General features: G+C 45.4%; 1 protein-coding gene across 1 annotated transcript; it reads right to left on the bottom strand.

The window, feature by feature from the left end:
• Positions 1-1,599: 1,599 nt before the first annotated feature.
• On the bottom strand, positions 1,600-10,006 carry LOC109317566 (tubulin alpha-8 chain). The gene is made up of 5 exons (XM_019546307.1): positions 9,906-10,006; positions 6,538-6,760; positions 4,769-4,917; positions 2,335-3,015; positions 1,600-2,017 (listed from the first exon to the last, which is right to left on the bottom strand). The coding sequence occupies exons 1-5, from the start codon at positions 9,906-9,908 to the stop codon at positions 1,724-1,726; spliced, it is 1,350 nt and encodes a 449-aa protein (XP_019401852.1). The 5' UTR covers positions 9,909-10,006; the 3' UTR covers positions 1,600-1,723.
• Between the last annotated feature and the right edge of the window lie 1,150 nt (positions 10,007-11,156).

Here is an 11,156-nt window from a genome sequence, read left to right as displayed (position 1 = left end):
GGGGAAGAGTCAAATGTACAGCTTATAGGCCAAATCCAGCCCAGAGTCCTATTTGGCCCTGGTGCTGCCCATGGGTTCAAGTTGAACTGCATGACACAGGACATGCACCACGTGCAGAGCCCACTCTGGCTAGTCCAAGATCCACACTGTACATGATGCCCACCACCCAGGCAGCCCAAAATGCCATTTGTTTTTGGAATAGGGTGCCACTGAGTGTAGACTAGTTAGAAGTGTTTGGAGTGCTCTTTTTAAAAATGGAGTAGAATCACCTTTCTCCACCCCCCCACCCCCAGTAAGACCCAACACTTGTGCTACTTTCCTTAAACAAATTTCAAATATTTTCTTTTCCCCCCCTGCAAGTTTCTCCCCTCTACTGATTTTTTTTCCCAATTCTATATTGGTTTAAAGATTTTTATTCACATTTCCTCAAACCTGTGCACCCCTGCCACTCAATTGCCTCATACTTTTAATTTTTTTTCTAGACTTTGAAGAGGCTTGAATTCTGCTACAAACTTGTCTGTGATAACAAGAGCTGCTTTAGTCTTCTGCTCCCCCCACTCAGTTCCAGCAACCACCTTTGATTCCCCAGGTTCCACTTCCTGCTTCAGTCTATTTCTTGTGCAAATTCCCTTGAGCAAAAAGTTTCTCCTTGTGCGTGGCTAACAACTTAATACTCCAACCATTAGGGAGCGAGGAAGTATTTCAAAGACCTAAAAAGGGACCAGAGGCAACATGTTTGAATTATGCCAGAGTTTCAGGGTCAAATTTGGTTTTAAGCAGCCATCTTTACCAGCTCTGGCTACTTTTATCAAATCAATGCATACAGTAAAAGCCTTTAGTTTAGCATGTAGCTTAATTGCTACATAAGGGCATAGCTGATAAGGACAATAAAACCTAGGGGAGACATTTCTCTCCATAAAATGAGATTTCCACTTTATCACAGACTTGCAAGTCAGATCAGCTCCCAACTACCCTTGAAATTCAAATAAATAATAAACCCAAATCATAAATAAAAGAGCAACAATGTGCAAGAACAGGCTGTCCATAAAACTTCTTTACTAGTCCAAGGGGTTTCTTCCCCAGCACTTAACACAGCAGTTTCCAGGACATGGGTGACTGCAGCTCCAAGTGCCTTATTAGAACCCAAATCACTATCAATGGTTTCTGATTCCAAATCAAAATACAGATCCTATTTGCCACTTGGATGGTGTTGCCCAGCTCCCATCTAAGTCTTTGAGGATTCCACCTTTTCAGGCAAGGAAAGACTGCCAAGTATTATGACAGGCAAAGAACAAAAACCCAAATACCATATATTCCCCCATTACTTGATGTGTGCCTTGCTTTTACAGAAGGACATTTACAGACTCCTCTTCTGTCTGCATAGCATAGCAAAGGGCCCTTGTTAAGCAAGGCAGGCCATATCAATTTCACAATCAGGTACCGCAACTTGAGTTTAGTCCACAGTGGAGGTTGCTTTATATGGTAGGGGGTGACATTTTTTATGGTTTCTGTCTCTGTCCCCCCAAATGTAGAGTTTGAACTATCAATCTGTGTGTGGTTGAGACGTGTATCTGCAGAGTTAAAGAGACTACTAAGTGGTTCCAATTTTAAAAAAAGTTTATTCCAAACAGCTTGGCATGATTCAGAAAAGAAATTTCCACATTTTCATTATTGCTGAAGAGGCTGTAGAGTGGCAAAGACTTGCCATTCACTTCTGTGGAATTTAATATTCCTCACCTTCATCCTCTCCTTCCACTGAGTCTGTGCCCACTTCTTCATAATCCTTCTCAAGTGCAGCCAGGTCTTCCCGAGCCTCTGAGAATTCACCTTCCTCCATTCCTTCTCCCACATACCAGTGGACAAAAGCACGTTTGGCATACATCAAGTCAAACTTGTGGTCCAGACGGGCCCATGCTTCAGCAATGGCTGTGGTGTTGCTAAGCATGCACACTGCACGCTGCACTTTGGCAAGATCTCCACCAGGTACCACTGTTGGGGGCTGGTAGTTGATACCAACCTGGAAGAGGCAGGGGGGGGAGAAAAAAAAAAAAGGTTAGATTTCTTGCCATATTTGGCAATGACCAATTGTTTACAGATTTATCCGACAGAAGATCAAGTACAGATATCTGATTTTACCCATCCATAATCGTCCCTATAATGGTCCAATGAGCTGCATGCTCAAAACAAATGCAAATCTTCACTCCTAAAAGCACTATGAACTCCCCACTAGGTACCTACACCACAGCCCTGATTTTACTAATGCAAAAATCTAACCCAATGTAAAACAAGTGAAGAGCCATTGTACAACTCAGAAAGGAAGTAGTTAGCACTTGCCTTAAAACCAGTGGGACACCAGTCGACAAACTGAATTGTGCGCTTTGTTTTGATAGCAGCAATAGCAGCATTGACATCCTTAGGAACAACATCACCACGGTACAACATACAACAGGCCATGTACTTGCCATGGCGAGGATCACACTTTACCATCTGATTGGAAGGCTCAAAGCAAGCATTAGTTATCTCAGACACAGACAGTTGCTCATGGTAGGCTTTCTCTGCTGAAATAATTGGGGAATAGGTTACTAAGGGGAAGTGGATACGTGGGTAAGGCACCAAGTTGGTCTGGAATTCAGTGAGGTCTACATTTAAGGCACCATCAAATCTCAGGGAGGCAGTAATGGAAGAGACAATCTGGCCAATGAGGCGATTGAGGTTGGTGTAGGTAGGGCGTTCAATGTCCAGGTTCCTACGGCAAATGTCATAGATGGCCTCATTATCCACCATAAAGGCACAGTCGGAATGCTCTAGAGTGGTATGGGTAGTCAGGATTGAGTTGTAGGGCTCAACAACTGCTGTTGAGACTTGTGGTGCAGGGTAGATTGCAAATTCTAACTTTGATTTTTTTCCATAGTCAACTGAAAGGCGCTCCATCAGCAGAGATGTAAAACCTGAGCCAGTGCCTCCTCCAAAGCTGTGGAAGATCAGGAAGCCTTGCAAGCCAGTGCATTGGTCAGACTGAAAGAAAGAATATTTCAAATGTGAACACAGTAACTGAACACTAGAATCTAAAATTTAAATAAACCGGCCCTTTACTGTGAATCATTTTCTATGATATCTACCTCCTTCACTTTAACAGTATTTCCCTAAAATCCATTTCATACCTTTTTGTTCAGTAAATACACAGTTGGAAGTTGCGGCATCATTTATTTTTACACGCACAGACTATTTGACATTCTACATCTGTCCCAAAATGTCGGTATTGTCCTATGTTCCAGTGCTAAATTGAGATTATGCAGGTTTAAATTCAGGGAATTTAACGTCACATTAAATTCATGGAAATTAATGTCAAGCTGGGCTTTTTAAAAGCAAAGAGTTCAACTTCTTCACCACTCAGAAAGCTCAAGTTCTGTACCAAGTGTTATGCACACATTATGCACTCCTGCCAGGAGATGGCACTATTCTATATTGTGGTCATTTCCTGCTGCTATCCATTTTGTTTGAGAAGCATGTATGTAAATACAGAAGAGATGGTTGCCCTGTTGCAACCTCTCCAAGCCAGTTCAAACTGGAAGCCCCCTGCAGTAGGCAAAAGCTAGTATTTCACTCCAGAAATGGAGGAATACGGCCTGCTCAGATATGAAGGACTGAGGACTCTCAATAGTTTAAGAGAAAGGAAAAACCTTGTCAAAATTGGAGTGTATGTAACCAGCTGTAACAGTCTAAAAATATAAAGAGACTTTTCTGGTATCTCATCCCTAGTTTAGGATTCAAAATTTAGAGCAAACTTCCTCTGACCTTCAAAGAGCAACTTGGGGGGAATACTACTTTTAACTTCTTCTTCCCCCCACCCCACTACAGCACTGAAGGCCAAATCCTCCTATTGCCTTTATACACTGATCAAAACCATTCTGTATCTAAGGCTGCATGCAAAGCACATTCTTGCTGCTTGATACTTTGCTTCTTCTCAGTTTGCCACAAGGTTTATGGCCTAAGGAAGTCTCAGACCCTTGTTTTTCTGTTACCATAAGAAATTGGAAACTAAATTAAAAGAGGAATAAAATATTCAAATATGATCTGAATTCAAATTGCACAAAAACAAACCATTCTGGAACAAAGTAAAGTTCCTTGATTAAAATTTCTAAAGTAACCTCAGCCAGGAACTGATCCTCTTCCAATAATAAACATGGAAATTGGACACTACTGACAGGACTGCATCCTTGGTATTTGTAGGTTTAAAAATCAAATGTTAGGATAAAAGCTTGTGTGTTTAACATAAGCAGTTTAGACAATTTGAGAGGGCTCACTTGGATTGCATGTAAGAACCATGATCAGCTACTTCCATTTTTAATCAGTAACATACACACCTGATCAACTCAGATAACTGAACAGACCTGTACAGCTTTCCTTACCATGCAACAGGGTGCAGAACTGAACTGAGCCCCAAATGTCCCATGAAAGCTTAATTAGAGTATTCTGATCGTGGCACTCTAATGTTTTTCTCTAGCTGAATCTCACAAGGTAGCGGGGCACATGTTTTTGGCAGGTGTTCCACAAATTAGTCTTGTATCCTCTGCATACTACTCCAATCCCCTTCCCCTGCCTGATCTGCTGCTCTGCTTTCTGCTCCTTGTCCTATCTGCTACTGTGCCTCTCGCTCCCTTCCTGATCTGTCACAGGCCACAGAGGCTGCCCTGGGCACTTGTGATGTGCATGCTACAGGTTAGCTATCCCCATTTGAATGAACAGCCACCATCATAGAAAGACTTACCAACTTCCTGATGCGCTCTAGGACCAGGTCAATTATCTCTTTCCCTACAGTATAATGACCACGAGCATAATTATTTGCAGCATCCTCTTTACCAGATATCAGCTGCTCAGGGTGGAAAAGTTGTTTGTATGTCCCACCCCGCACTTCATCTGTGAAAAAAACCAAACATTGTGCAAATTAATTACAGTAAGTTTTGCATGCTGTTTGAAGATCCTGGCCTAAGACAAAACTAAACACTCAAATCTATGTCTAGACCTCAGTAATATACATTTTAATTTTAAAAAGGCACCCAGGGTTCCCACCAGGTTGTGTTGGATTACTGGGTGTTTAATTGCTAGGAAAAATTGAGTCATTTATGTACCTTACTGAATATCTGCATGTCCAGAGTCAAATGCCAATTTAGTTTTCTGGCTTTTGAACCACTCTAGCAGATCACAGAAACAAGACATTGGCTGCTGTGGTTTCCCTGCTTTACTTGTGCCAGGTCTGTGCTGCATCAGGGTCAATCCAAATTTTATGAAGAGGTTTAAACAATGGATTTCTATAGTATTGTTTGGAAAAGGATGATCCTACCTCAGGAAGGTGGCTGAACTAGATAATCTGTGGAGGTGCCACCTAGACCTGCTCCTCTATGATTCTTCCCTGTGATTAAAATACAAGCTACAGAAACAGAATGTGTATTTTATAAGTTCCCTATGCCAAGCACCAGTTATCCAGAATGTAAAGATCAAGTGCATCTAAAATTTTGCTTAATTTGTAATGACAATTTGTAATAACAATTATCCATGAATGACCAGAAAGGAACAGGGAAAGAAACAGGTGGTGCAGCAGGACACATGGTAGAGTGGAAGAGGACACCAGGTAGCACAGTACAGGACTGTGTGTTCACAGCATGCATTCCCCAGCCACTTAGAAGTTAGCCAGCCCTGCCTTAAGCAACAGACTTAAGAGAACCTAGAATTTCTTTAAGGCATAGATGTGTAATCTCTGGAAAGCTAATGCAAAAGAACTGGTACAGCCTGTAGAAGAACTATGATTAGGAGGCAGAAAACATGAAAAAATAAAGAGACAAAGGGGACAGAATAAAACAGTGTATTTGGGGCAACAAGAAAGGATGGAAGTGGTTTTAGGAAGAGTCTGCACGTAAACCACAGTGAACAGCATATGAAAGTTGCTGATGTGCTAGAAAGGACACTGGGGGTAATCTACTAAAGGGAACCCCAAAGCAAACAAGAGTTAACTTTTCTAGCTGGTAGTTTTAATACAAAACCATTGGCTTCTAACAAGTGCACTTCCAGTTACACAGATATAGAATATACATTCTTTTCTAAGAGCATAAGGAGAATTTGATGGACAAAAGAAAGCTGCCTTGAGGGTTCAGAAGGCACGGTATATATACAGTAATCTGAAAAGGCTGATCTAGCCTGTAGGAAACAATGTGAGAATCTAAAGATCCAAGTATGTGTCTGGCTCTTTAGATGCATCTGCTGGGCGTCCATTACTTGGCATCTAACCCTAAAACCCTTCTGTATGGCAAAGTTCTTCTCAATTTTAGGATGCATGTTACTTGTTAGAGGCTAAGAGAAAACAGAGTGTTTCCTGGGTCACTTGCAAAAAGCATCAGTTACAGACACTGACTAAGCTTTGCCTAAAGATATTTTAAGTGCTTTTACAATATTTGTACCATACCAGAAATAGAGGTAAACTGAACCTTCAAACACCATTCCAGCTGATCTGTTAGTTCAATCCACACTGCTGATTTTACTTACCTATCACTGCAGGTTCAAGATCCACAAACACTGCACGGGGGACATGCTTTCCTGCACCAGTCTCACTGAAGAAGGTGTTAAATGAGTCATCACCACCTCCAATGGTTTTATCACTTGGCATGGTGCCATTGGGCTGAATCCCATGTTCCAGGCAGTAGAGTTCCCAGCATGCATTGCCAATCTGCACACCAGCTTGACCCACGTGGACTGAGATGCACTCACGCTGTGCAATGGGAAAGAAAAAAAAAAAGAAGAAAATGAAGAATTTTTGGCAGGAACAGTAGCTTCCTTGTCTAGCAAAATGTTTGATACAAACTGCCTGAAACTACCACGCTGCAAAATTATTAAAGACAGCACCCATAACATTGGCCCCATTGTGCTGGGGGTTAGCGTGGCTGGCACAAAATTCAACTGAACACAAAAGCTTCCTTCAAGTCATCATCTCCTTTCACCTAGAAAAAAACAACTTTGGACAACATCCAGTAATACTTTATAAGCTCATTCTTCTCTTCGTTGTTAGTGTCCTCAGAGACCTGGAAGCATGAAGTTTGTCAATTTTCCCTCTCCCTGGTTGAGGACCACCTCCCTCCCCATCACAAAAAAATTAAACAGCTGCTTTGAACATGCGTCTTAGGGCAGTGGCAGTAGGCCCACCTCGGCTCACCCAGGACACCAGCTCAGCTTCAGGAGCGGGTTGGTTAAAGCCAGCAGAGGGAGCACACTTTACAGGAGTCATAATACTGGGCCATACCATGTTTTTATTAGTACGTGAAGGCAGAAAAAGCTTTTGTCATTAATCTTGAAGGTGTACAACCCCCAGCTCCTTCTCTTTATGTTGCACATGCTGAAGGAGTAATTTATGCATTCTGCTAGGCATGTGACTTATACATTCATTCCCATGCGCTGGATACAGAAGTACAGAACTTCAGAACTAACACAAATGACTGACCCCTGCACTCATTTATAAAAATCTAACTGCAAATAAGGGTCTCTCTTCCAATAACTGTTTAACACTGTTCTAGATCCGAAAATTCTTCCAAGTATCTGCTGCAGCCAAGCCAGGCAACAATATTCTCAGGAAATGGATCCCAGTGTAGAGCGGATGGGCTTCAGTGTCAAGTTCTGTAGCATATCCTGGCTCCCATGTTATGTTCAAACTTCAAGGAAATTGGCTTTACATATTCAAAGCACCATTACAAATAAAACAAACAGAAAAAGAGCCACCAAAACCCCCAAATGTCTATTCTTACCCAAAACTGGAAGCCAGGACTTTATAGATGGGTAAACTGAAGCAGAGGTCAAGGGATTTGTTTGCAGTTTCACAGAAAATTAGGGTTGAAGGGACCTCAGGAGGTCACATCTAATCCAACCCCCTGCTCAAAGCAGGACCAGACCCAACTAGATCATCCCAGTCAAGGCTTTGTCTACCTGGGTTTTAAAAACCTCCAAGGATGGAGATGCTACCACCTCTCTAGGTAACCTGTTCCAGGGCTTCACTACTCTCCTAGTGAGAAAGTTTTCCCCAATATCTGACCTAAGCTTCTCTTGCTCCAACTTGAAACCATTGCTCCTTGTTTCACTTGCAGTAGCAATCCAGGGGATATCTTTTTTTCAGCAGACTGAAAGGCACTTCAGAAATGGCCTAAACACCAAGGTGAACACTTCCCACAAGCCTCTATCAACACTGGTTTCAAGCTGTGGGTGCTCAGCATTGATTCTTGCCCATGTTCCCCTCGCACTTTCAAAACTGAAGTACTGAAAGAAAAAAAATGAAAGAAATAAATCCTTCCTAACCACACAGGAAAGAGGAGCATTGGGGATACATTACCCATAGTACATGTCCACAGTCTCAACCCTGTCTCCTGCCTAAATGAGCTTTACAGGGAAATCACAACACCATGTCTCTCTTTTCAGGCCTGGATAGGACATGTTGACATCAGTGTACTCAATCTTGACACCAGAGTAAAGGAGCAGATCGATTCAACTCCTACATTCATTTAACTTCAACTAATCAAATCATTATTCCTGAGAAATCGGGGAGAAACTGCACTCATGACTATTAGTAGCTTACCAAGGGTAACTCCACCATATAAACCAGCCATAGAATTGCTTTACACTGTATGTACAATTTTTTTTTTTTATGGCCAGTCTGCCATTTTATAGCACCTTGAAAATGGCTGCACATGTAACACCCTTTTCATTTATACCACTGGTAACATATCAATCACTGCATAAGCTACCAGTGTAGAGGGGGACTTGGCTGCCTTCAGTCAGCCACTCCTTAAATTTTGCTGACCCCTGACCTACCCTATTCCCTTCACCACAAGGGTTTCAGAAGAAACAGTGCCATCTCATGCTCTGCACAGTAATTGCAGGGGTCTACACATTTCATACTGCCAGCTGGAGTCAGTTTTAGGAACAAGCAACCAAGGCAGGAGCCCAAGGACATCCGCAAGGGAAGTTAGGTCACGTGTAACCAGCCACAAAAAATATAAAATTGTAGACGGGGAGCACTGCATGCCACCTTTTCCCAAGCAAATTAACAAAAGTAATTCGATGTGGGGACAAGGGGGGAAGAACCAGCCCACACCTTTGCCTCTGTCCCAGGGCCACCCTGAGCACCAGTCCAATACTGGTCCTGCTGCCAAACGCTAGCGCTCAAAAGTCCAGTGCTAAAAAATGACGAACTTTCATACATTAACAAAACACCGGGTTTCTCAGCGGGTGCCTTTCAGCTCTGAGCCTTTGCAGGGGGCAGTTTTTTTTAAAGCTATCCAGGACGTCACTGCACATTACAACATCACTCACGGAGAGGAACCAGCTTCTCTAAATCCATGGAGAAACGCCTGCAACTCATTTCCAAGAGGAAGCAGCTTTGGCAGTTTTCCTAATCGTTACCAAAAAAAAACCCCTACAAGCTGCTTAGCAGCACAGATGGGGAGGAGGGGAAAAAAAGAAAAAGAAAAAAGAGATGAGACTCGCTCGCCTAAAACAGCAGCCCAGCCAAGACCGCACGGGCAGAAATGTTACATCTGCTGCGTCTTAACAATATTAGACATTGGCTCTCAACTTTTTATCGGGACGGAAAGCTGGACTTGCTCGCTCCGAGGTGCCGCCGCTGGGTTAGCGTCCACCGGCCCCGGGCAGAGCTTCTTAAGCTAGAGAAAGACGGGAGATGTTACACAGGGCGATGCACCACCGCCTCCTTCCCAAGGCCCTCGAGCCGCCGGGACAGGCCCGGCCCGAGGGAAGCTCCGCGCCGGGCCCGCCGCGAGCGTCAGGCGCCATGATCGCGCGGGCGGGGCGCCACCATTTTGCAGCGAGGCAGCGGGCGACCGCCCGCACCCCTCCCCCCGCCGCCGCCTCACCATGGCTCCGCCGAGGCCCAGGTAACACAGGACGCGCAACGAGTCCAAGTCTCACCGCCAAAGCGCAGCCGCTTCCTGCGCGCCGCTTATATAGGACGCCGGGCCCTGTCTTCCTATTGGTCGGGGTCGGCAGGGATGCCCCGCCCCCTTCCCCATTGGTTGCCGGATGCCCTGGCCGCGCGCGGCCTCGCTCGCCATTGGGCTACGTCCGCCGCTGGATGTGCCCGGCGCTCGCCATTGGGCGGCCGGTATGAATTTGTGTCGCCCGCTCCCGCCATTGGAGCGTTTGTGTTGCGGGGGCACGGGAGGGGGGAGCTGGGCTGGGCGGAAATGGGTGGGGGATGGGACAGCTGAGGCCCTGCTTGCCCTGCGGTAGAGACCAAAACCGCCTCGGGGCCTCCTGTGGCACAACGAGTGACACGGACAGGAAGCATGTCACGCGGGGTCGAGTCACACTGTGTACACCACCAACGTGTGTGTATTATACATGCACACTTTATATATACTTGTGTGTGTGTCTAGAGAGCAGGGCGGGGAGGGGGAGAAGCCTCCGTCCCCTGTGTCATGTCCCCACCATTATGGCGCCAGGTTGCCTTCTTCGCACTCTGATTGGCTGGTTGTCAGCCAATCAGAGCACAAATAAAGCATGACACCAGACAGACAAACAGACGTAGGCTTTTATAATATTAGAAAGTGAGTGAGTGAAGTGGGTAGTACTCCCTCTGGATCCGGGGATTCGAATCACTGTCCCAATTCGATTCGGCCCAGTCAGCCAGGCCAGGCCCATTCCCTGACCTTCTCCCAGCCTGGAAATGGCTGCCTCAGCTCCTGCCTCTTTGGGGAAAAAAAAGCCTCGGCTTACTGGGTGCTGCTAGGTGGGGGGCAATCCCCACTGCCCCCCACTGCTCTATGAGCCACCCCAACCCCCCCTTGCTCCCCGAGGCCCCCCATGGGTGCCTGCCCAGGCCAGCTCTGGCTCTTTAAGGAAAAATAAAAACCAAGACAACCCCCAGGCTCACTGCTACTGCCGGCGGGTGGCGATCCCCACTGCCCCCCGCTACCCTGCGCCAGGTGAGGGGCTCTACATGAGCCCCCAAGGCTGCTGCAGGAGCAGTGAGTCCCTGGGCTTTTCTTGATTTTTTTTTTTCTTAAAGGGCCGGAGCTGGCCTGGGTGGGAGACCCATGGGGGAGCAGGGGAGGGTTGGGGGGCTCATAGTAGAGCCCCCCATGCAGCATGGGGCAGTGGGGGGA

This window comes from Crocodylus porosus, unplaced genomic scaffold, assembly GCF_001723895.1.
Source record: "Crocodylus porosus isolate Cpor-Errol unplaced genomic scaffold, CroPor_comp1, whole genome shotgun sequence".
Taxonomy (NCBI): domain Eukaryota; kingdom Metazoa; phylum Chordata; order Crocodylia; family Crocodylidae; genus Crocodylus; species Crocodylus porosus.
Note: the sequence above shows the minus strand (reverse complement) of the source record. Positions and strands in the feature narration are given on the sequence as shown.